This window comes from Manacus vitellinus, unplaced genomic scaffold, assembly GCF_001715985.3.
Source record: "Manacus vitellinus isolate BGI_N305 unplaced genomic scaffold, ASM171598v3 scaffold_66_pilon, whole genome shotgun sequence".
Lineage (NCBI taxonomy): Eukaryota > Metazoa > Chordata > Aves > Passeriformes > Pipridae > Manacus > Manacus vitellinus.
In genome coordinates this window covers 2,712,536-2,739,160 of record NW_021940729.1, presented here as the reverse complement: position 1 = coordinate 2,739,160, position 26,625 = coordinate 2,712,536, and the positions used below count along the sequence as shown (strand labels likewise).

Below are 26,625 nucleotides of genomic sequence, written 5' to 3'. Positions count from 1 at the left end.
TGCATCAAAATAACATTTATTGACCTGATTTAACCACATCCTCTGATTACCTGCACCAAAGAACACACACACTGTCCATGTCTTACCACAATTGTGTTATTATACAAACAGAAATAAGCACAAACTATCTCAGCTGTATTCAAAAATATCTATTCAGTTCACTAAAAATATTTACAAAGTGATACCTTTTCTTGTAAAGATTTCTGTAAGCCAGAAAAATTCACAAATAGTAAAGGGAGAATCTAAGAAATGAATCGAGAGCCACAATATTGATCATTGACTGCAAAAGAAAGTTACAGTTTTGTTTTTATATTTTTAGGGAAAGCCAGGAATCCCAAAAAAATGGTTTGACTAAAGACACTTATATAAATCTTGTGAAAGAACTAATATGCTTCTTCAGTAACAACAGCTGCCCCATTTTTAAACTAATCTACTTGAAAAAAAACTATTTAAAGTCTGTATAATTTTAAGTTATTTATATAGTCACTTATCTATTAACTACTGTATTTCTTGCTTTATTTAGAATTTATTTCTAGTGTAGAAAAAAGAAAATGCATTTTACAATGGCAAAACCTGTAATTCTCAAATTTCCTTTATGCAAATAGATTTCTATCAGTTCTTAGAAAGTATCTGTTTATTTTTCTCACTTTGCCCAAAATTCATTTTGTGTGAAAAACCAGAAAAGTTCATTTGAATAAAGCCAGAGAACTGATCATTTTGGCCCCAGGTCTGTGGGGGGGAAAAAAGAAAAAAAAAAAGAGGACAAAAGCAGGAATATAGACTTTAAAAAAAAAAAAAAGAAAGAAAAATCAACCCGACAAATCTGGACATCACTAAAAAAATTCCTTGTGTGCCAAAAAAGTCATATCTATAAGATATAAAGCTCCTCTGTCAAGCACCAGGGAACAAGTTCAAGTGGTGGTTACCAGCAGGACAAGGGGGACATCTAGTGTTTACCACATCCATGTGCTCCCACACTCTAGCCTTCCCAAAAATCCCTGGAACAGACTGCCCTGGGGTGTTAAATGCCATAGAGCTTATGGTAGTACCTGTGCTTAAATGTCTCTATTAAAAGATGCACATCTCAAATATCTCCAAATGCTTTCCTTTCATTACCTGAATTAAAACAAAAACAACTGAGAAAATGGGAAAAAACTATGCAAAAATTTGTCTAACCCAGAGATAAAAGGATCCACCTTATATATTAATGCTATACTGTTCTAATAAAAGCTATAAAGTGCTATGTTCTTGAGTCATTTGCTGTGACATTTGCAAAAGCTGCCCCCCAAAGGACCATCCTGCATAGCATTTACTTACAGACAGGGCCGTATTACAGAGAGGTTTGAAAAAGTCACAGACTCAAGCAATAGAAAGTTCTCCTTATCTCCAAAAACATAGAGACTATAAAAGAGGCTTTAGAATTTAACATTTTTTCACTAACAGACAGTGCAAGTCTCACTCTGGAACCAAGACAGTCTGTTCAGACTTTTCTAGTTAGAAAATAACCTGGGAGAAGAGCAGAGTGCTTTATTACAGTTATGGCATTGTTTGTCTCAGGTTCTCTGCACTAATAATGCATTAAAAATAATACAAAATAGTAATTAAAAAGTTTGGTGTTCTTTTCTCATACCCTTGTCATGTTGGTTACTGGGAAAATGACTGTTTTTCTCAAACCATTCTCTTCTGTTTGTTCTGGGGATCCAATCCCAACCTTTGTTCCCAGATCTGTATTCTTTATTTTCACTTTTGACTGCAAAAATTGCACTGCTGAGAAGGGCAAGGAATCACGAACTGCATCATTTGAGAATCACAACACCTTCTTTTACAACTCTAGTGTGTGCAAATCATCATTTCCATGAAATTTAATAGTTACAAATATCCTCAAACCATACAAGGTTCTACAGAAGGTAACATGGATAACCAATATTCTACTGCTCGAAACAAAACCAATAAATAAAAGTTTAAGTATTAAAACTAAGAAATAAGTATTCCTGTACATTGTACAGTACCTTTTGGTTAAAGCTTCTTAGTAAAAATATACTAATGTGTTCTAAGCATTCCAGTTACAGATGGTTCAATATTAAAATTTCAAGGTTTCCTCATCATGAAAAAAAAATATTGCATTTTTCCAGAGGCGCAGCAGAAGTTGTGTCTCTCTGAACAAGGTTTCAGTCTTTAAAAATATATATAGACAGTAAGTTTGAATCCAACTGAGACATTAAAAAAACTATAATACAGTACTGAGGATGTGTGGTTGTTGTGCATTACGGGTTTTACATTCCTTCTTATCCCAAAAAAGCAACACTAGAGAGCCCATTGGATGTCACTGAGGTCAGCTGGGTCCCCAAGGCCTCCATCAGCCTCCAGGTAATTCATGAGAGCTGTCATGGCAGTGTCATCATTTTCACATATTGCATCAAAGTCCAGCTGGGAATTACCACCTGGAAAAGCGATTAAAACATCAGCATAAGCAAGAAGAAGCACGATGAACTTTCAAAACGTAACTGTTTTTAAACAGCACCTAAATTGGCCCCCTTTTAGTCTAAAATCAATTAACCCTTTTCCTAATGTTGGTGGGTTTGAGTTTTTGTACAAACTTAATAAGGAGAAAGAAAAAAAAACTCCCAAAGTATCCCCAAGAGAAATCAATCTTACTGAGTAGAGGCTCATTGTTGGGAAATGGAATAGCACCCCGGGTTTGTTCAGAATTCTCCAGAACTTCTGTTTCTGAAGGACATAACTGGATCAACTCTTTATTTGGCACCTGAAAGAACAGAAGGAATGAAAAGGATAGAATTAAACCCTAAATTTAGTCACAATTATTACATTACAGGAACATTATAAATTGCTGTCAGATTGCGAAGAATTAAATAGAGAAAGTGAAAAACAGGCATCAACAGGCAGATCTTCTGCATTTAAAAATAATTTCCATGTCCACAATAAATTACAAATTCCCAGCGACAGGTTTGTCAACGTCAAAATGTTCCAGCTAAAAGATTAAAAAAACCCCAACTCATACCTACCATGTTCTATGTGCATTACACAATACTGATCATAGCAACAACTGAGATGAAAATCATCCTAGTCCAAACCAATCAGAAAAAAATAATATTTTTTACTTTTCCCCCATTTTTTTAATGTAACACACACATGAGATTTAGCAGAACAGTTTCTTGGATTGCCTGATTTCCACTAGGGAATTAATAAAATTGAAATGCTTTCCAAAAGTATTCTGGGAACATTGGGATACCAAAGCACAGAATAAAGAAAATCCTTCAATGAATACAGTGAAATTATCCTTATGACAAGATGCTGCATGATTTAGAGTTCAGTATATGTAAATCAACTAATATTTGGCAGAGAAATCTGTGGTAACACAGGGGAAACTGATCATAAGAAAAGGAAAGAAGCCAAAACAACCCCTAGTCCAGAGTAGTGTTGTTAGGAAATGAAAATTGCAATGGGATGATAAATTGTCTTTAAATGGAAAGAAATTTACCTTCAAAAAGTGCTGATGGAGAGGTAAATGTTTATTCACACAGTGTACATAATACAATAGAAAATATAGTTAGCTTAAAAATATGTTAATTATGCCATAGCTATGGTTAATAAGTACAATAAAGTTATTAGTGTGTGTAGCACCACAAAATTAGCAAAACAGCATGTCCTAACAATTTTTAGACTACTGGAACACCTTCAAAGTCACAATTTTAAACATTTCAAAACAGCACAGATTTTTTTAAAGGGTCTTCAAGAACATAAAGATTAAAAATACAAGTGAGAGAAAATCAGAGCTGATCTTCAGGTTGTCAGACTGAAGAGGTGACTGATATTAACCCTGTAATTTTAGATTTTTACAGCAGTTCCATACTCACATCGCTGCAGTTCACAGGTAAAGCTGGAGAAGGGGACTTTCTCAGGAGATGTGACGGACTTAACTCCCCTGATGGTGAAGAATGCAACCTAAAATTGCATATATTTAGTTGATTTACCAGGTCCCATTGATCAAACACTGAATAACAGCCCTTGTGTTGCAGAAGCCAGCAGAGCTCCCCAGTGATGAAGCTCTGGTCAGGTAAATTGAGACAGCAAGGTCTTAAATTCTAACTAACGCTCAGATAACTGATGAGATGATATTACCATCACCCTGAATTTGACCTTAACAAGAGTGGTTGGACCTTCTGATGAAGCCTTAACTCCTGGAAGAGTTGGAACTGGAAACAGGTTTACATTCCGTGACAACACAGGCTATGGAAGTGTTTCAAAGAAAGTTTTCCTACCAGAAAAACATAAACACTACTCTCAGACAACTCATTTCCCATTCCCAAGTGGTTTATCTACCCAATTCAACACTATGTGAAGCAGCTGCACCACAGTAACACTTTGGAAGTCACAGTTAAATAATCCTTTCCTCAAAGAAAATGGCATGGCCAGAACAAAACTGTTTATCCACACCAGGGATGTGTTCTGCCATTACTACATTAGATTAGAACTGGTATCTCACAATGCCACTGCTCAGTCTCAAAATATTTGATACACTTAATAAAAATGAAATCTGAGCAACCCCCACATATCATACGAAACCTCTTCCCCACCTTTGTTTAAAAGCCCAATGATGATGCTGAGCATTTATTACCTTTGCAACTCTAATATTTCATTTGCAATTTCGGTTCCTATACTTCCAGCACCAAGGACTGTTCCAGAGGACATTCCAGGTACACTTACTAAAGACTGTTTTACAGCATCTAGAGATAAAAAAAACCCCAAAGCTTTAAACCTGTAGCAGTTTAATTGCACAGCAAGAATTCATTTTAAAGCAGTTTCTGTTCTGTATCTCTTATTTTCAGAAATTAAATTCTTGAAAACACTGATTCATGGGGGAGGGTGTTGTGAGCCTCCTTTGCAATATAAAGCCAAGTGAATAATGTATTTGTAAAAACTGTTGCTCTCCAGTCGTGAAATTAGCTTTAATTACTGCCACCTCCAGTCTCTCTCACGGACAATGCAAAGCATATGAGGGAGAAAAACCCTTTGATTTGTCACAAAAAAATATTAACTAAATGTATCTATGAGTACTGCTCTGTATTCAACAGGTAAACTCAGAGCACAACTGCATTCCTTCAGAAAAGTGGATAAAATATGAATAAATTCTGTGCCAGAAGCATAACATCCTACCAAACGAAATCCTTGCTACAATAGAGGCTGCTAGAAATCAAAAATATGCTTCTGTTTATAGTTCTGTGAATGATATGAATTAGGATGCTAGTAGCTAGAAACTGTCACCAGAATTAGCTTTCAAAAAAATTAATCCTTCCTTGCACGCAATCTACAGTAAAAAAAATTCCTGGAGGGTGTAAATCTGAAATGACTGATCAGGAAAAGCACGTCTGATAACTGTAAGAAGCAACACTTGCCTTCTGCAGGCTGGGAACTGTAGAGAACCTCTTCTTCAGCTGACTCTTTATGACCTCTGAGATTTACATACATTAAAAAAACAAACACACACACACACACAAAAACAAACCACAAAAAAATCAGCTAATTTTTCAAGGGCAAAATCCAGCATATTTACATTTGATTTCAAAAATACTTCACACAGAATAAAACCTGACATCCTCAAAGTAGTAAAAATGAGAAATTCCTTACACGTTTCAATGTTCAATCCTTTGCACTGTTTCTGGGTGAAATATTAATTCCCACTTATTCTCCAAATAAAAAAGAAAGCCAAGATGGTTGTCTGTTTTCCATGGCAAGAGAACAAGACTGTGAATTTAATTCTCTGAGGGAGAGCAGGTAACCAGGAACAAGTGCTACAAGGACAGGTCAGTGGCTGCCTCCCTTCCCTCCTCCAGACAGATTTCCAAGGGCAGGCAAAAGTGTCCTTTGGCTGTTGCCCAGCACTGATTGTCTTAACTGCTCTTCTCTGTCTTCTTGAGGAAAAAGGATGTGGGCAAAATAGGTGGGTGATGTTGACTTAAGGCATGAACCAGACACAGAACAAGGAAAAGGCCCCCTTGGCAACTTAGATTTTAATAGAATTAAAATCCTTTCTGTCCCCCGGTATCACTGGAACAATCCAAATTATTGCTCCATCGCAAGGAGAATGAAAAAGAAGAATTAAAAGTAAAAAAGAAGAATTGAACACATCTATTTACTGTCCCACAGGCTGTCAATTTGGAGAGTATCTATCAATTATTCTTCTCCACCTTCTGACACCTGGTAAGTGGAGGAGCCCTTAAAATTGGGTCAACTGACATATGAAGTCTTGTAAAGCCAAGGAGGAAAAGCAGAATTAACTCGACATGTCCATTTACTCATATCTCCTTTTCTTAAAAAGATCCTCCTCTAAGAAGAAATTCTTTCACCTCATTTTTCCCTACCAGGAAACAACACAGTTTTCAAAGTTGAATCCATGACTCAGGGCTGATAAAGGCCTGATAAAATAGCTGGTAAAGGCCAAAAAATGTTTGTCCAGGTTACTCAGCCCCTTTTTGTACTGATATTTTCCAGCCTTGTTCTGCTTCTTAAACAGGCTGCTTTCTGCTAATGCTAATTGTAATTAAGACAAAAAAACAACATGGAGATTGATAGGAATTACTTACAATACCACAGTGTTGTTTGACACAATGTACTCCAGTTCTTTGGTCCATGGATTCATGAAACTAAACCACTGACTCTTTAAAGTAACAAAAGTCCCATCTTTTGCTCTAAATTTGTAGGAATTTGTAAAGACTTTTTCTTTATTCTGCAGCACTAGATAAGAAAGGAAAGTTATAGTCACCATATTTATACTTAGGAAGGTAAAGTTAAAAAGTAGACCACTAGGAGGGAGGCTCAGGACTTGGTGAACTTCCATAATTAGTGTTTTAATGATATTATTTTGTACCTTCTTTATGTTTTTCAGCTAGATGGTTGTGATCATCCTGGTGGCAGTACTCGTAACAAGAAGTTCCTAGAAGCTCTTGGGGCAGGTAACCTAAAATTGCTGTTGCACTGTGAGAAACAAAAACATGAACTCCGGAGGATTCAAACAATTGCAAAACTGTTATTTTCAGGATCAGGTAAAGCAGAAAATTAATATTTAAAGAAACAGTGTTTGAGAAAAGGAATAAAGCATTAGTACAGCTCTGAAAGAACAATCCACTGCAAATTATCCATTTGCAATAAATGGTAATTGAAAGACAAAAAACCCCAGTGTTTAAACAAACAAACTACATGTTCACAAAAAATACTTATGGTGATTAGGTCATAATTAGCCAGTCAGAGAACTGGTCACACAAAAGGAGTCATTAAAACGCTCAGTAATTGAATTTTGCTCTGCCACTCCAAGGAACAGGGTTACACTGACACTTTCAGATGAAAGAACAGATGAGTGAAAGCAACACAATCTCCAGTGGCAATAATGAAATTCAAAATGCAAAGTCTATACAACAAATAAAATATACTCAGTCTATACAATAAATAAAAGTCTGGTTCAGAAAGTTCAAAAAAGAGGAACTTCTTAGCTTTCATTTCTAATGAAATAATTTGGTACCTCACTCAGACATATTTGTCCCAAACAGTAGGATTTTAAGAATAACTTTTGGTTAAATGTCTACTACTTTAATCATATGCAGAGCTATGAAGCTCTAACTTGAGATTTTTCTTTATGAATAAATAAGTACATGAGTGCATTTTATAACCCATTTCTACAGAACAATACACTTCTATACACTAAGTTTTATGTTTGGGAAAAAAAAAAACCACAAGAGCCCAAGTACTCATAGATTCAGACCGAAATATTTCTTGTATACAGCAGGAAAAATTCTGAAAATTTTTCAAGAATTCTAATTAGAAATTCTGTCCTGCTCAAGAAATTACAGTTCTGACAGAAAATTTAATTAGTGGTGTCAATGGCATTTTCTCTCCACAAAGAACAAAACACTCACCGCTGATCTACATAAACAAACTTCCCATCCATGGCAAACCGTGTAACAAATTCTGTTGCTTTGACTTTTATCTCTCCACTCTTTTGGGGAACAATATAAGGGTGTAACCTCCCAATTGCAACAAGGCAGTTAAAGTTACTACTGTCCTTTTCTGCATCATTTTCCTCTTCTACTCCCACCTCATTAGGAGGCCAGTTCTTCAAGTACCCAGTACAGTGAATGGTGCAGTATTTCCTGTGATCTGATAAAAAGAAATGAATTAAGAAGCAGTTATTGTTCAAAAAGAAAACCAAACTACTTTTTTTACTCTATTGGCCATGAGACCAGCAACTACATTTTATTTTTACCTAAAAGGCTATAGATAATTTTACAGAGCAATTTTAAATTGATTTTGTACTACTTAATTTTGACTTACCTGGAGAGAGTGCTTCTAACCCTATGTAAAATTTAGGAAGATAAGTTATAGGTGTTGGCAGTTCAAACATAGCGTCACAATAAAAAAAAGCAAACCAACAGTCTGGTAACCACAGCTCACTTTGTCTTTATATGGTTTCATATGGATTATAAATTAAAATTCACTGGAAAGGCCCTCTGCGGCTTCCAAATCAATTTATTCTTTGTGAACACAATGATTTTAACATATACTTACTGCAACTGCTAAAAGAATCAATTGTGAACAACCCAAAACAATCCAGGTTATTCTCTGTTTATCTGAGGCTTCTGAATTCCACAATTTTCTCAGAATACAAATATTTTACATGTCTTAAATTACAGCACATTTGTCACCTACATAACATGTAAACACTCTCATATGCATCGAGGCATAGAGATGATTTTACATGTCCTACAGGAACTGTCTTCCCCCCAAAAATGCCAAAGCATTCCTGATATCTCTATGCTTTCCACAGGTTTGATTTCCTCTCAACTAGAAAAAAAACACTTATCAACTCCATAAAATGAGAAACTGAGTTATCCCACTGTGACTTTGTCCCAGTTTCCCAGGTGCCTTCCCAACAAACATTTATCCAAATCATATTCTTATCTCACTGAGTTATTTGACACATCAAGGGATACCAAATTCTATTTTACTTACAATTACGGGCCTCTTAAATTTTACAGTTGTGTGGTGTATCTCAACAGTAAGAGGTTACTTTGAAAAAGAGAAGTTGGAGGGGTTTTTTTCAGGATCAAACAATTTCAGCACACCTTTGCAAAAATCAAGACTAAGGTATTAAACAAAAGCTGGAAATAACATTTTAAAATTGAAATTCTCACTGCAAATTTGACAAGAGTAGATTACTGTAGAGGCATACGAAAACATGAACTAAATTACAATTCTTGGAAAAATGAATGGAATTACACTGATAAAATAACTTTACAATGAAAAGGGGAAAAAAAGGAAAACTCACACACAACACAAAAAGTAAATCAGAAAAAAAAGTTGGTTTACTTGCTTTTTTTTTCCTTCAAAATAGTAGAGTTTGCAGGCCTTATTCACTCAGTTGTCTTCAAGACAAAGTTATTTAGTTTCATTCTTCTGATCTGCTCCAGTTCTTTCAAATATTTCCCTGAGACTTCTAAAATTTGACCACCATAGACCACATGCTCCTAAACAGCCACTGTAACTCCCTCCCTCCCTCTTTTCCAGGAGGGAACAGGGAGGAGAAAGGGTACAATTAGACTGGTTTTCCAATTTACACTTCTCTACAGCTACTTTGTGAGATCAGCGAGAACTACAAGGGTCACAGAAGTGGCTGGGAATTTTAACTTGGAATTTAAATATACCAAATTTCAAGACAAAAAGCCCCCCTTTGATCTACACTGGTTGAATACCTTTCTTCTTTGGGTTGGGCAAACACTCCTTCTCTTCCTTCACTGTGGTCCTACTACACTTTATCCGACAGAAGAAGGAACGGCGAGCCCCGGAATTCAGCCGAGCAGGTCCAGCTTGGAAATCTGTGTGGACTTGCAAGCCAGCTTACAAAAATTCAGTAAAGCAGTTAAAAAAGCCCAAAATCGGACAGTAACACTTCAGAAAACATGTAGCTTCTAGTATTACATTCTCCTAAATAAATCTTGGCCTTACAATGCAATAAGTCTAAGTTTAAATAATAAATAAAACACGGTTGTCCCACAGATTCCAGAATTAAAAATGAGCTACCAAACTATTTTTTAAACCCCTCCTGGCATTTTGAGTGGTATTTTAATAAATTTTCAACTTGTTTTTGGCACAAAGATGCTTGTAAAAGCCAGCTATAAAATAGCCCTGAGATGCACAGTACATAAGGCTCTCCATATTAGAAGTAACTGTAAGCAGAGGAAGGTTTGGTTACATTAGGATTGACACTTAGCATTTTCAGAGAAGACAGGGATTCTTGATATTGGAGTATTTTATCCCATCAAGTCTTTTGTATTGACAAGACCTAGCAAATACAAGAAAAAAAAGTAGTGTTCCTGGTAGGAAAAAGGTCAGACCACAGTTTGGTAAATGTTCAACAGTGCAAATCTCAGTCATTCTTATGATCTAAAATCAATTCTTTTCTGGGCTAACTTCTAACTGCAAATGCACTGAGCAGCAGATACACATTCAAATGGGTCACAAGGACACCCAGGCACATAAAAATACATTAATCTATCCTGGATAATAACTACATTTACTGACATCTCTTTAAAAATAAACTTACTTTTGCCATCCACGAGCTTCTCCCGAGGGGAGACATCCGAGGAAGAAAGTTGTTCCTTGACTTTTGCAACATCTTTTGGATGCAAATAATCAAACAGGCTTTGTCCAATTAAACTGGCCTGTTTTAAAAACAAAACAAAACTCAGAAGAGATGAGAACCACACCAGTTTGGGCCTCCACACGTGTTACTTTATCTCAGAAAAATAAGTGTCAGTGTAGAAGTTTAAAATAAAAATGAAATCTGCTTTACGCTTGTTCCCCTAAGATGATTCATTTCACTTCAATTGAAAAGGATAGTTTTGCTTTTTTTCTTTAAAAAAAAAAAAAAAAGATAAAAATAAATGTATGGAACAGAGTCCAGATTGGTGATCCTTACATTAGTGAACAAAATCCTTCCATTTATGAAGAAAATCCTCACATTTCTGAAGAAAATGAAGGCAGCACAAATGGGTTTAAAGTTATACAAGTAGCCAGATGGCAGCACTGACTGTTTTAGCCTCTGTTTGTGAAACAGAAGTCACAGATCATGAACAAATTATCATGCCTTGATTACTTGTGGTAATTGCCCATGATGTTAAAGGTCAACTAATCAAGGGTATTTTGTATTTTTCCTATTTCCCTTATTCCACAGGCTGAGTCCCATTCAGGTTGTTCTTGTGGATAATGTGTTATACAGTGCATCCAAACATAAAGGCATCACCAAGGAAAGCTTTAATTAACCTCCACTGCTGAACTACCAATTTTCCTTGGCCTAAAAAAAAACACCTGAAAATCACTTCACTATGTAAAAGAAAATCTCTTGCACACAGAAATTAGGACATCTTCCAATTATCCTCTCAGAGTAGCAGTTTTCTTCAGGATGAGTTGAAATCTGGGGCTGTTACTCAGGTCAGGAACACTTAGTGTACCTGCAAATATTTTATTACAGGATATTCAGCCTTATTCTGAAGAAGTTTTAAAGAAATTCCAAGAAAAGATATACCAGGTCTGGTTTAAACCAAAGAAAGCCCAAGAAATGGTATAAATAATAAAAATGTACAAGTTTTCAAATTTCTCAGAAAATGCAAGGTAAAAGCAAAGCAAGAAGGTCAACTATAACCAACCTGATCATAATTCAGTATTTTGCAAACTGATTCAGAGACAAACAGGATTTTTCCTCTGTTGCATCCAACCACAAACAGGAATCCATCTGCAGCCTGGAAATATAAAAATACTGTCTTTAAAAACATGCCATTAAAACATTACTACAAGAAAGTACACTTCTAAACCTGATTTTTAAAGTTAAATACAAGAAGGATGGAGAGGGATTATTTGCAAGGGACAGGACAAGGGGGAATGGCTTCAAACTGACAGGCAGTAGGTTTAAATTGGATATGGGGAAGAAATTCTTCCCTGTGAGGGTGGGGAGGCCCTGGAACAGGTTGCCCAGAGAAGCCCAGCTTCACTTGGGAGTCATTTACAGATCTGGGCAAAGTTTGTTACAAAATTCAAGTTAATAAGGACATCATTCAACTGAGAGTTTCCTTCCACTTACCCTCAGGATTAACTGCCTGAGTTCATCATCCTTTAAAAATGAAGGTTTATATCTGACTTCTGAATAGGAGCTGCTGGAACCTGGAAAATGGATTAATCCCAGACATAATGTCAGATGTTACATTTTAAATTTACTTTTAAAGGAGTTATACTTATTATATATTTTGTATTTTTTTCTCTGTGACCAGAACAGCTGAATAAAAAAAATAATTAAAAGTTCTAGGAATTCTAAAAATTAAAAAAAATCTCAAACGTACAAGTACGTAACCATTTTTTATTGCCAAAAATCAAAAAAACACACTATTGTAGTTAAACTGAATGTCTCACTAAATGTAGTGAGACTGACTCACTGCATGTGCTGTTCTAGTACCCATGGCAAGCATCCCAAAATAAAGAATTTTTATCCATGACAGGCATTTCTATAACTTTTTCTAGATATTTTTTGAGGTAAATAGCAGTTGAACTTTCCAGCAAATGTCATCATTTATTATAATTCCACAGAGCATCTTGTGTTTCTTAAAGCATTTGTTTTGAGGATATATATAACTGTGCTGGGTGAAGCCCAGTTTTCACATCCTATTGTTAAAACATAAATGTTTGAGCTGAAGATTTCTTGTAGATGATTGTTTAAATTGCAAGTCCCTAAAATCTTGTGTTCTGCTGACAGACTATGCAATATTCAACTTGCATTTGGATATAATTTTTTTAGGGGAGGAAAAAAAATATGAATCCCAAACCCCAGCAATAGCAAAAGGAGAGGAAAGAATATTTCCTGGGTTGATCCTGACACTAAACATTCCCTGAGATCCATGATTATTTTAACTTTGCCAGCTGACTGAGGCTACCAGGAGTTTATAACTCTTTTTCTTGGTACTCTTTAACATGTAATTTTTAAGACTTTAATGTTATCAAAGTCATCAACCATTTTGTTGATGTTTTGTCTTGCAACTTTCCTTTTGACTCCTGGACTTTTAAAAAGAATCAAGGAATGACTTGGCTGCAAGATAGAAAATATCAAATACTGAAGGGTGGCTTTTTTTCTGCTATACTAAGCAAAAAGAAGACATTAAGTTCTGAAAGATACAGATGGAGATTTAAATGAGGAACAGACCCAGAACTAAATACAGTAAGGAAATGTAAAATGAGTTATCCTTGATTTATTTGAGATCAAAGAAGATACACAGTTTAACTACTGTTAGAACAAGGATTAAGTTTCCTAAAACCCACCTTTTAAAGACTTTAAGTGCTGCACAGCCATCCTTAACACTGTGAGCTTGTCCAGCTTTCTGGCCATGGGGTTGCACTGAGGGATCATAGCAGACAATTCCTCTATCAAATTATTCATTTTATCTCTCCTTCGTTTCTCTGTTTGACTGTGAGCCTCTCTAAGAAGAAAAAATATTTTAAAAAAGAGATATAGAACATATTGATGGAGAGGCATGAACATAATGCTCACAGGCCATTATGGTCAGCAATATGTCAAATTTATTATTTAAATCAGTTAACTTTTATACAGTTTAGTTTGTTTGGGGCACATGCTTACAACAAGGTGATTGGATAGCTCAGTCTGTGCACGAGTCTCATGTCTCCAGTTCATTGGACCTGATGTTCTGTCCACGTCATCTGAAATCATCCTTGGCATAGAAACCTCTTTCTAATTAATCTGCTTTTAGGGTTTTACTAAATTTGCAGGTGTTTCATTATCTTCAGTTTCTCAAGGTTTTCTTTCTATAAACATATTATGTTCTCAAACCTTATAATTAGACACTCAGCTAACAAGTATAAGCATCCCATATTTTCACACAGTCTATAAGTATAAACAATACACACTTGTCACTTCCATGGCAAGCAAGGCCTACAGAGGGCAGGAAAACTGTTCAGAGAAATCTCTCTGTTCCAGCGACAAGAACACATGACTTTTTTTTCCCCATAACATTCACCAGTTCAATTTTGGCATGGAACACACCCCACAAGTGCTACTGCACTGAAACAATTTTCATACACTTGGACAACTGAATGGGATTCACTTGAATGAAAGAAATGGTCACAATAATGATGGGAAAAACTGAGGAGGAAAAACATTGTCAAGGAAGAATTTGATTATATGTGACCATGAAGACTTATAAAAGTTAAATTATTCTTGTGACCTTTGGCTTACCTGGACACCCTACTGTACAGAGGGAAACTCTGGATGTCCTTAGGAATTCCTGGGAGACATTTCTGCTTCCTGGCCTTATCTCTGTAACTGTGTAATGGGATGGGGTGTAGGATGAGGTGTTCATTCTGCTCTCTTCCTTTTCAAAACAAATGTCCCAGCACAGGCTAAAGCCTCTCTGAAATCTGTTTTATTCAACTCTCAACACCTAGAGATGAGCAGTGTCTTCCTGGTAACTCATTCCCTTAAAAACCCCTCAGATTGAAGGCAAACACAAGCATTTATTCCCAGCACAGCAACAAACAAGGGATGTAGTGGGAACTGAAAGAAAAAGCTATGCCTTGTGTCATTTACCAGAATAACTCAGAAAACTTTCCCTTTCCTGGTAAGGTGAGAAAGAACAAAGTGCAGTTTTAAAGACCTCGTTGTCTGTTATTTTTATTACTTCGCCAAAAAATAAATGTCTCCACCACACAACTGATTCTGGGTCATTCTGCCAAGAAATCAGTTTTTCTCCCTCTAAAGCCTTTTTTAAAAAAATTTAATTGTAGGAGTTATGCTCAGCTATAGAGGTTCACCTAACTTTTTCCTTATTGTAGGAACAATCAAGTACTACCTTGTGTCTCCTTGAACTGTGAACCTCAGGAAGACGGATACAGCCATTTCCCCTCTCCAAGGGTCAATAAGAAGTTATGAAAAATTAAGGTGGGTGCAGAAATTCAGGTGATGACTGGATGACTCAAAAAGCCTTCTGTTACATTCCCAGTTACAAATGGGAATGAAGAAAAGCTGCAGGAAAAAAAACACTGGAAAAACACAACTGGGAAGAAAAGCTCCAGAGAGTCTTCTATTTTTTTTCTTCCAACTAATGAACCAAAACTCAAGGAAAAAAAATGAACAATACAACACAAAAGTCATTAAATATAATCTTTTATAGCAATCTGAGATACTCTCTGAAGAAAAATGAATTTTGAAGTTAAACAAAACTGTAAATATATCTTGGAACATTTTAGTTTCATTGATTTTGTTTAGATTACAGGGACACTTCACAATTATTAGTTAGCACAGTATATAAATAATACTTCTGACAGCATGCTGAGTGGATTATGGATTTCTGGCTTGACATCTCTGCTCACATGAAAAATACAAAACACTTATTTTTAAATCAATTTTATAGAACAGCTCTAGTTTTACAAAGTGGCTTGTCTACAGTTGAAAATATCTGGCTGAATTGTGGATGCATCTTACAAGTGAATTTCAACTGATCTGAATTCAAAGTTCAGTGGCAAACCTTGAATAATTCCCTATACAAAAACTTGTTCCAGGATGAGAATTCTCTGCTGTGCTTTAGCTGAATCCATTTCTATGTGGGATAAATTTTAAATATCTGCAGGTGTGGACAAATAAAAAAAAACCAATTCTCAATTTCACCCAAATGAAGCATCAGCTCCTCCCTTTATATATGACTTGAATGTTCTGCATTTAATTTTCACCTTGAAAATTTCATTCTCCTGTTTTTGCTAAACCTTCTGAGATATTCTGCAGCAACTTTTATTAAAATTAGTAGAAAATTCCTATACAATTAGCAGGGAAAGGGAAAAGTATACTGTTAAATATTTGAGAGTTTTCACAAACTCATATTTCACTATTGTGAATCCCATTACTTACTAACAAAACATATTTCTATTGTAAATCAGTACCTGAAATCTTTCACTTTAACATGTTCTTCATCTTCACTCCTAGACAAAAATAAGATATAGTTTTACATTTCATATTTAATGCCAGGGACTTCTTTCCTCCCACAGATTTCAGAAGATATAAAATGCTACAAATTTACTATGGTTCTGGCAAAAGCAAACCCACAAAAATTCCTAAAACCAAAACTCGTGTAGCAAGTGATGCATAACAGAAAGAGACCAAATACAACTTCCAATATTCAGAGTTGTTTGACCATATTACGGGGATATTTCATAATTATGGGGCTATTTGTAACCTGAAGAAAACAACATTATTGGAACATTCAAATAACTTCAGTCTAAGCTTGATTTTACTTTTTTTATTTAAAATTTAACAGGAGAGATCATCTATTCACATTTTGATTTCTCATATCTTATTGTCAGATGATGAAATAAGCAATCCTTGCCTAGACTGGCCCTAAATTATAGTTTAAAAAGTAAAAATTAAATGTTTTCCTATACAGCAATGACTGGAAAGTCTATGTGATAAAATTGTAAAGGACACACAGTCATAGTGTCTGTAACATAACAAATATGATAAATGCAAACACAGGAGTAGGTTGGACTTAGGTTGCAAGGCCCTGGGACTTTTCTTCATTGTAACTGTTCAGATTTACATAAGTTAGCAATAACTATTATTTTTTTCTAAAAAAACCACATCCTCGGATCATCAAACACCATAAGCAGATGGTCCAAGAGGTGATTATCCTGCTGTGCTCAGCACTGGTGTGGCTTCCCCTGGAATACTGTGTGCACTTGTGGGCCCCAAAATATAAGGAGATGTTTGGTGAAGTTGTGAAGGTCCCTGAATCCATCCAGAAGTGTGGCCAAGGACTCCTGGTTTGTCTAGTTTGGAGAAAAGGAGGCCGAGTGGTGACCTCCTTCCTGAGAAGGGGAAGTGCAGATGGAGGTGCCGAGCTCTTCTCCCTGGTATCCAGGGATAGGCATGTAGGAATGGTTCAAAGCTGTGCCAGGGGACTTTAGACTGAACATTACTGAGCTTTTTTTTCCCAAGAGAGTGGTGAAACACTGGAATGGCTTCCAGAGAGGTGGTGGATGCCTGGAGCCTGGCAGTGTTTAAGAGGAGTTTGGGCAATGCCCTTAACAACATGATTTAACCCTTGGTCAGCCCTGAAGTGCTCAGGCTGATTGCTGTAGGTGTCTTCCAACTGAAATAGTCTTATTCCATAAAAAAAAGCCACTGCATGGCTATTGTAAACAAATGTATTTTTCAAGGAAGGTATCCAGATGCAGAAAAAGAAACTGCAACAAAGTAACCATGTCATTAACCATCCCATAACACAGATACACAAAGGGTTTTACTAATGCTGCACAGCCAGTCTGAACTCTGGTTTGCCACCTCATTATTTTAACATAGTTATATTTCAAAAAGCATTTGAAAATGTTAAAACAAACATAAATGTGTACATGCACCAGCCCTGTAAGGATATGAGACCTTTCCTTCACCTCCCCAGTCTTCTTATTTAAGAGGTACTTTTCATCTGTTCTGATTCTTAACTTCCATCCTAACAAGTCTGGTGAAGTTGGAAGCAGGGAGAAATGTCTTGGAAAGAAGTACCAGGAACCCTTAACACTGGATGGACCTCCCCCTCCTGTTCATTATCTTGTGCTGTACAAAGCCCTGTCCTTGGATGAAGCATTCCTTAAGGAAACACACAGCTTATCAAGGGAAGCGTGACATGTCCATAAGCACTCAAAAGAGATGGATTCATTCATAAAAAGTACCTTTTCTGAGGATCACCATCAACTTCAGCTGTATCCCTGCAGAAACAGGATATAAAGTAAGCAAAATTTAGTTGGGAGCACAACAGGATGACTTGAGAGACCCAAGGAAGAAAAGTCACAGAACAATTTTAGTGGAAACCCCACTTGATTCCTTTCAGCAAGAACATCAGTTTTTAGGACCTAATTAGTACTTCTTATAAACCAATACCTTTTCGATTAGTTTTTCGACTTGGACCATGATTTTTTTCAATCAGAGAGATTCAAACTTCAGGGAAACTCTACTGATAAACCAACACTTTTACTGAATGGGTAAAAATCCACAAGTGCTACTGAAAAAGAATGGAGAGTTTCTGTTTTTTCCCCCAGAAACTAATTACTGCTGGAGTTTTCAGTGATCCACAAGACACATTTGAATCTCCAAGTTGAAAATTACATCAACACCCACAGTATGGGTACATTTTGTAGATCAATGGAATATACATGGAAGAAGCAGGTATTAAAGAGAATTGCTTTAATAATCACAAATACATGTAAACTTCCTACCCCCACCTTTTTTAAAGATGGGTTTTGCACACTAGTTTGGAGATATTTGTAATGCATTAAATCTAGCTTGTGCCCCTCGCTTCTACCTGATTAATACAGCTTCGAACAGATCACTTTTTTGGTGAACTGGCATCTGTTTGGCAGCTACAAACCAGGAGAAAACAAGTATGAGCCACTTAAAAAGCCTGAGCACAATTATGGGACAGTCCCCATTTTTAGGTCACAGGTCTGTCCCCACATTTAAGGCAGTGGCTGCTTTGGTCACTGAAGTAGCAGTTCCAGATCAAAGAGCTTAATTAACAATCTGGTTTCATGCTTGAAGGTAATATTCCAGATGAACTTGGGAGATTTCAAGCAATTTAATAACTTGTGTTTACCAGCACACAAAGCAGAGGGAGAAAAAGGGAGAAAAGACCATTAAAAAGGTAGGATTGAAATTGCAGCATTAAAGACATTATCCAGACACTTCAGGCCAGGATACAGCATTACAGGATACTGGTTTTAATAACTGGGGGCTGCCAAAGAATGCATCTGGAAGAAAATGTAAAAATTGAAGTTGGGACACAGAGAGACACACTTTTTTTTTCCTCTCAGGTATAAACAAATCTTACACCATAAAAGTGACCTCCTAGGTTTTCATTTGCTGCTGGAACATGACTCTGGAGAGTTAAAGGAATATAGGCTAATACTCAACAGCTTGCCTGGTCTTCCACTAATCCTCTCTCTGTCAAGTCAGATGACACAAAGTTACTCACTGGTTATCGGAATCACTCCCTTTGCGCTTCCTGGGAATCTCAGGCACAGGAGCATTGAAAGGAGTGGTGGTGGCAGGCTTGGTTATGGGATTCATGAGGCTGGAGACTCCAGAGGCAACACATGGGCTCCCATCTACTGGAAAATTATCTGTGAACGGGAATAAAAGCTCAATGTTCAGGAGGAGCTGCATCAGCATGGATCCATTTGGATTCCCAGCTGGGACAAGAGTGGTCTCTGTATGTGGCTTCCAGGTCTCTGACACAGAAAACAAAGGTTGCACTGCTCCAACCTAAGTACAGCAAAGAGGGAATTGTTTTCCCACAGTGCTGTAATGATCTCAACACCATCAACATAAAACATATATATAAAATATATATACTCCCCTCCTTAAATCCCCAGCACCTCAGACATCCTGCTGAATCACAGCTGTGGCATGAGTTCACATATCCAAACACTGCGGCTCAAACTAAAGTTAAAAAATATATAGGGAGCTATGTTTCTTAGAACAAGCTGCATAGAAAAAAAATAAATCCCAGTTTGCTACATTCCTGGTATAAAAATCCACAATTACACAGGATATTTGTCATGTAAGATGGAAGGGTCTTGAAGTAGGAACTCCTTTAGGCTTCGCATGCTCAGAACAGATGAGAGACAGAGAGAAGTCATTTAAGGAAGGGAGCATCTCCTACTTCTAGAAGGGGGCAAAAGCCAAGGTGAGTACTTTTAAAATCCAACAGGGAGAAAAAAAATGGATGTTTTCTTCCTCCTTTTTTTGGCGTCTGTGCTGTCTGTAAAAGGTAAAAATGTGCAAGAAGAATGATACAAAGCACACTTTTTTTCCTCTCAGGTGTAAACAAATCTTGCACCATAAAAATGACCTTCTAGGTTTTCATTTGCTGCTGGAATATGACTCTGGAGAGTTAAAGGAATATAGGCTAATACTCAAGCAACAGCTTGCCTGGTCTTCCACTAATCCTCTCTCTGTCAAGTCAGATGACACAAAGTCAGCCCCTGTTTTATTTTAGAAAGCTCTTTAACTCATTAAGTCACACAGGAAGTCTCAAAAAAAAGAGGTGGAAACTCAAAGAATCAAGAAATACCTGACAAATAAGTAACAGCCTTTCTGCAACAGCAAGAAAACTTAGTTACTTCAGACACACATTATATTCAATTTAAGGATGCTCAAAAGATTAAAAGAAATGTCATGATAAAAAAGATATTAAGAGAAATGACATGATAAAAAGATATTAAAAGTGACATGCTAAATACTACAAGGGCACAAATGGTAGACATTTGAAATACTTTTATGATTAATCTCCTCTTCCTAATAGTCTCTCATTTTATATTTCTGTTACTAACACAATTATAGAACAAAAATTGTTAATGATTCCAAAGGAACTGTTTACTTAAGAGGAGTAGTTTTAACTCACTGAGGTCACAGCATCCTATAATTATTACATTAAGCTCCTAAAGTATAATCCTACATGATGAATATTCATAAAAGAGTACTTACTGACTAGAGACCTACATGACTCCAAGACAGGAATGCCTCCAGCACAAGAGATCCTTTCGTCCTGGAACAAAGCAGGACAGCACAGACCCACTGACCTAAATACTGCTGTGCACACAGATGGCCAGCCTTTGTGAGCCACTTCCTTTTAAAGGAGCAAAATCCAGTACCTCTTCCACAGTTTTCCCAACTTATCCATCACACTATCAGAATTACTGTTATTCTTTATATATATATTTTAAGATTTTAAAAAAAACAAAACAAAGGAAACACTCAAAAATAAACAGTGCAAAAAAAAAAAAACAAATAAAGAAATCAACTTAAAGTTTCAGAACTACCAAGCACAATAGAAAAGTGGTTCTGTGGAATTTAATACCTACCACTCACTGAGCAAGAAGTGGGTAGAAACAGCTCCTAAGGCCAGGTCAGCTCTGAGAAGTCACTAAAGGTGATTTAAAATAATCTCTGAGGGCTCTCTAATAATTATCATTACACCAGGTAATTCCAAGGTGCTCCTTCTCTCTCGCTGGAGAGGGTCAACCTCGTGGAGTGTGAGATGAAAGATTTCTTCTCCAGCTCTCTCACTTTGGGAGATGGATTATTTCCCTGTAAAATCATTTTTAACTACTAGAAACAGTTTAATTCAACCAGAGATGATGTGTTTTACCACCTCAAGGGCTATAACTTACACTAGCCTGGTTTGCAAGCCCAATAAAACTCCAGCATGGAAAAATGACACTTTTATTACTGTTCATTCCATTGTTAATGCCCCTGGCACACTGACAACTGAAATTTAATGGTAAATGAATAGTTCCTCAAAGACAAGTCCATTATGATCTATGTTTGGCTCTCGGCATTAAGCATATCTATATTAAAAGCTTATCTATATTAAAAATCAAAAATCTTTTAAAAGCATGTTGAACACATCAGGACGGATGAAAACAATACACGAAACCCCCCACTGGAATCATTCTCTCTGTGAAAAAGCAAAGACCATCCAAGAAGTACAAACACACCATGTGGAAAAAATAGCTCATTCCCAGTAAGTATATCAGAAAAAAACCCTATTATTTTAACACTAATTGTAGTATATTTTAACACTAATGTTAGTATATTTTGTAATCAGGCAAAGAAAGCATTTAAGGAATGATTATGAATATGCACAGTTCTCATCATCTCAAAATACAAGACCCCACTCTCTCGTGTTTTTCTACAAGGAAAAGAAATAATAATTCCAGTCCCCAGGGGGTTGGCAAAGAAGTGAACAACTGCAAATGAGCTGCATGGAACTGCTCTTTGGGGTGGGATATAGACACACAAAATCAACATATTCCTGTGTTCAGCAAAGCCTCTGTGTCAATCCCATGCAATGCTTTAAAGAAACAAGGCTTGGGAGACTCCACATTTTTCCAATAACATTTTCCAATCACATGCCACATTCCTGAGCTGTTTGCTCCACCAACAGTTTACAGGTTTTCAGTTCCTAAGCAAACACAACCTATTAGAAAAAGCTTGTGGCCCAACTCCACCAGCCATAAAAGGGGAGATTCATCTGAGCAAACAACTATGTCCACATCCAAAGTGGACACTCCAACCCCTCTTGAAGGGAAGACATTTCCAGGGTGATTCATCCCTACCCAAAATAGATTCCTCCAGTTGGCTACATGGAATCCAACAGTTCTAGGGTGATTCATCTCCATCTAAAATAGATTCCTACAGTTGGTTCCATGAGATGCAGCCCAAGAGTATCCACCTTTTACACAAGAACCAAAGCAACTGGCTCAGACTTGGATAGCCACACTTGGACATCAAAAAGGAGTGAGATGAATCCTACCCAAGGTGGCTACAGAACTATCATGCAATTCTGCAGCATCTACTGGTATCACATGCAACAAAGCCCAAGACAGTCTTTCAAAATTAATGCCTTAATTAATGCACTATCACCTCATGGCCCGCTCACCTCCCTGTGCAAGATCACCTTTTCCTCTTCATAGGTTTCCTAAATTATTGCTTTAGTACCAAAACATTATTTTGACTTTTTAGAATTATCAGAAGACACATAGAAGGATACAAGCCATGTATGTATTAATAAATTGATATAAAAGCTGTCAGTCAACCCTCACTGAGCCAGTTTAAAAAACAGCATCCAAATCCAGCTATCAGGATATGGCAGCAAAGTGGGTTTGAAATAAAATGTCCATGAATAAGTACAGTTATAAAACTTATGGTGACACCCTTTACAGTCTGAGGATAAGTGAGACTTGGAGAAAAGTGGTTAATAATGTGGTAACACTGGCACAACCTTTTGAAGAATAAGGAATTTTTAATCCAGCTTTCTATTTTGAAACACTTTCTGGCAGAAGGAAAGGAGGAGAAAGAAGCTGCTTTGAATTGAATTTCTAAGATCACAGATGCCACAAACTATTAAAATGTGGATTTTCCAAAGGTATGTTCCTGGCACACACAAAAACCTTGAGCTGGAAATTTCAGCTGTGACAAGTTTAAAGAACTCAAAATTCTGTTGGAGTGGCTGTGAAGTGGCACAGGAGGGTTCTGCAGCGTAAGTAGATAAGTTATTAAAATTGAAATGTGCTCACAGGAGCTCCTGGGCTGCATCTGCAGTGGGAAATCAGTGGGGGATGTGTGGGGTGGGACTGGAGCAGCACTGACCTTGCTGCAAGAAAAGTCTAGTTTCTCCTGAAGGGAGTCCAGTTCAGTAACACCAAAACTGCCCTGCAAACCAAACCAGGGAGCAGCAATTTATTGAGTTCTGTCATAATGAACATCCTTTTTTTTTTTTTAAGATATAAGATGGAGGGATGGAGCAGCTCTGCTGTGAGGAAAGGCTGAGAGAGTTGGGATTGTCCAGCCTGGAGAAGAGAAGGCTTTGGGGTGACCTAATTGTGGCCTTCCAGGACCTGAAGGGAGTCCTACAGGAAAGATGGAGAAAGACTATTTCCAAGGGCCTGGAGTGACAGGACAAGGGGGAATGGCTTCACACTGACAGAGAGCAGGTTTAGATTGGATGTTGGGAAGAAATTCTTCCCTGGGAGGGTAGTGAGGCCCTGGCACAGGTTGCCCAGAGAAGCTGTGGCTGTCCCATCCCTGGAAGTGTCCAAGGCCAGGTTGGATGGGGCTCTGAGCAACCTGGGCTAGTGGAAGGTGTCCCTGCCCATGGCAGGGGGGTTGGAACAGGATGATTTTTAAGGTCCCTTCCAACCCAAACCATTCTGTGATTCCTTGTCTCTGATGACCTGAGCAATTCCAGATATATCCATCTACACATGGAGCACACAGAGAGGACAGCTATTGAGTTAAATAACTGTGTCATGGAAATTGCCTTATTTTACCATGGAGTTATTTTTCTAAAATTATTTCAGTGAATTCTTACTGCAGATTTTTATTAGAGAGTGACAGATCTATACTTATAGCCTCCATACATACAGTGCTGCAGGAGGAAGAAAGTTGCAGATGCTGTGATGTCCCTTTACAGCTCCTGCAGATCTGAACTGCAGTAGAAAACAAAGAACCATATTTTCTAAACAGGGTTGAGAGTTGAATTAAGTATTATTTTTAATTAATTTATTCTAGACCTTTAAAATAGATCATGAAAAGCATCTTCAGACTGGTTACAGCAAGATCATTGCCCACAATATCTCTCATGGAAAGCTGGGCCAACAATTTTCACTGGAGTTCTGAAAACAGTAGAAATGTACAGTCTAAAGCAGCTTATTCTTCCCCAAATTTTGTAATGCAGGAGCAAGAGACAGAGAATTCAGAATCTTCTGAACAACACTATGGAGAGAATAAACTCTTCTACGTTAAATTAAAAAATGTTGAATTTGTTTTTAATATCAGCAAATGAAAGGAAAAGTTATAATATGCTGAATTATAGGCATTTAAATCAAACAATAACAGAGGCAACTGATTACTCTCTGCTTCTATTTTTACTTATTTTCACCACTCAGAAGAGAATCAGTCAACAGTAACAGCTGACCCATTAAATAACACATTTACTTAACAGATTTCAAACACCAAATATTTGGCCAAACCTATTAGTGTATTAAAAACTATAATAAGACAGTAACCAGCTAATGAAGGCCCTGCAAGGGTACCCTGCTTTCCCAGGCACTTTCAGGTTCACACCAGGTAAAACCCACTGAGAGAAATCAGGAGCCTCATGCATCATAGTTCATTAGTGAATAGAAAACAAACCACAAGTCCCCTCCAATCACACACTCCTAAAGGAATGGTGAGTAGTTTTGCGAGTTTTTTTCCTTGCGAGTTTTGGAATCATCTAATTGTCAAATGTCCGGTTTAAAGTTTGTTTTTCACAATATGCAAATGTACCAACAGCAACATGTACACTCAAGTGAAAAAAAAAATCTATTAAGCAGTCAACCTTAGTGTGGACCTAATTCCACAAACAATTAAGATAAAAGTATCTTAAAAGCAAACAAACACAAAACTTTTTTCTTCAAAATCCAGTAAAAGAACAGGTATAAACATGGGTAGCTACAGAAAGCAAGGAGGGGGGTTATTTCACAATAAAACATCGATTTCCCAAATCCATCTGTAAATGGAAACATCCATGCACTTGGGGTTTTCTTTATTTTACGTATTTCCTTTCCTTACAGCATGTGCACGACATAAACAACAAATCCTCATTTAAGCAATTCAACAGACTGCAAAAATACTACAGGAAAACACCTCACTCTGTTTTCAAACACTACATTATTTGCCACAAAATTTTACCCAAATATTTAGACAACCAAGCAGCAGAGACAGAAACTTGTCAACTTATTTGAGACAACCAGGGCCCCCATATACATTAAAACACCCATAACCCAACAGAGGTTTATGAAACACTACTACTAAGCCTAGAAGAGCTGGGCTAACTAAACAGAACTGCAGTGCTGGCTTAAGAGGGAGCGGCTCACTCCTGTTTCTCCAAACCCCGTTCGAAACACTCCTTTCTCCTCGCAGAGGGAAAGCACTGAACTCGTTTCCAGGCAGGAGGAGCAGCTGCTGGTTCTGCTTTACAACCAGCCTGGTTTTTCTAGTACCAGAAACTTATGATTAAAAACAAGGAAAGAACATCAAACCCTGGTCACACACACACACAGAGAAGCCAGAATCACTATACCTAAAATACTAAATTATGTTTACCTACCAAAAAAAAAAAAAATCATACTAGAGTATTAGGAACGCAAGGGTAAGTGTATTACCAAAAATTATGAACTACATAGTAAGTTAAAAACAAACCAAAGAGATTTTTAGTGCACATCACGTCCGTATGATGGCAATAAACAGCACTGAGTGACCATCACACAGGCGGGTGCCAGAGGATGGTGCCAGGCTCTTTTCAGCGACAGGACGAGGAGCAATGGCCACAAACTAAAACACAAGAAGTTTCACCTCAGCATGAGGAAGAATTTCTTTACACTAAAGGTGGCAGAGCACTGGAAGAGCTGCCCAGGGAGGTCGTGGAGTCTCCCTCTCTGGAGACATTCCAAGCCCACCTGGACGCGTCCCTGTGTCACCTGCCCCAGGTGACCCTGCCCTGGTGGACTGGATGGTCTCCAGGGGTCCCTTCCAACCCTACTCCCGGGATTCCGCGGTTTCCCCGTGAGCGCCCCGGGTACATCTACCTGAGAAGGAACTTGGGCGGGAGAGCAGCGCCCGGCGAGAATTAAAACACAAAACCCCACCAGCGCCTGAGCGGCGCCGGGCACAGGGCGGGAACCCCACAGTGCCTCTCACCGGCCTCACAACAACACCCGCCCGCGCCACATCACCGAGGGGGACGGACAGACAGACACACCCGACACACGGCACCCACGGCCGCCACCGCCGTCCGCCCCTCAGGCGGACTCCGCTCCCACCTTCCGCCGCCGCCGCTCCTCCTCGGCGCCTTCGGCGCTCCCCGCTCCTGCCTCGGCCTGGCGGGCGGGCCCCGTGCCCCGCTCCACAGGCCCCCACCGGCGGCATGCAGGGGGGGCTGAGCTGAGGTGAGCGAGGAGGAGCCGGCGGCC

At 37.8% G+C, this 26,625-nt stretch overlaps 1 protein-coding gene across 3 annotated transcripts; it reads right to left on the bottom strand.

Annotated features, from left to right (window-relative positions):
• ARNTL2 (aryl hydrocarbon receptor nuclear translocator like 2) lies at nt 1–26,625 on the bottom strand. 3 transcript variants are annotated; one of them, XM_018083677.2, is made up of 17 exons: nt 26,476–26,625; nt 19,080–19,227; nt 17,782–17,817; nt 16,000–16,038; nt 13,372–13,529; nt 12,146–12,225; nt 11,715–11,807; nt 10,613–10,730; nt 9,762–9,905; nt 7,929–8,169; nt 6,887–6,993; nt 6,603–6,753; nt 5,415–5,470; nt 4,637–4,745; nt 3,876–3,963; nt 2,656–2,764; nt 1–2,441 (listed from the first exon to the last, which is right to left on the bottom strand). In XM_018083677.2, exons 1-17 carry the CDS (start codon nt 26,579–26,581, stop codon nt 2,305–2,307), a joined length of 1,920 nt encoding a protein of 639 aa, XP_017939166.2. In that variant the 5' UTR covers nt 26,582–26,625; the 3' UTR covers nt 1–2,304. The 3 variants fall into 3 exon arrangements, with proteins under 3 accessions (XP_017939166.2, XP_017939168.1, XP_017939167.1); XM_018083679.2 differs by lacking the exon at nt 26,476–26,625 and adding an exon at nt 20,594–20,611; XM_018083678.2 differs by lacking the exon at nt 1–2,441 and having other exon boundaries at nt 2,654–2,764; nt 4,726–4,745; nt 26,476–26,553.

Excerpts from the sequence above, each read along its gene's own strand:
- ARNTL2 (XM_018083677.2), bottom strand. The coding sequence starts at position 26,581 with ATGCCGCCGGTGGGGGCCTGTGGAGCGGGGCACGGGGCCCGCCCGCCA. Across the intron at positions 19,228-26,475 it reads AGGAGCGGCGGCGGCGGAAG|ATAATTTTCCAGTAGATGGG; the intron begins GTGGGAGCGGAG and ends TCCCGTTCACAG. Across the intron at positions 5,471-6,602 it reads TCAAACAACACTGTGGTATT|AGGTCATAAAGAGTCAGCTG; the intron begins GTAAGTAATTCC and ends TGTAAATCTCAG.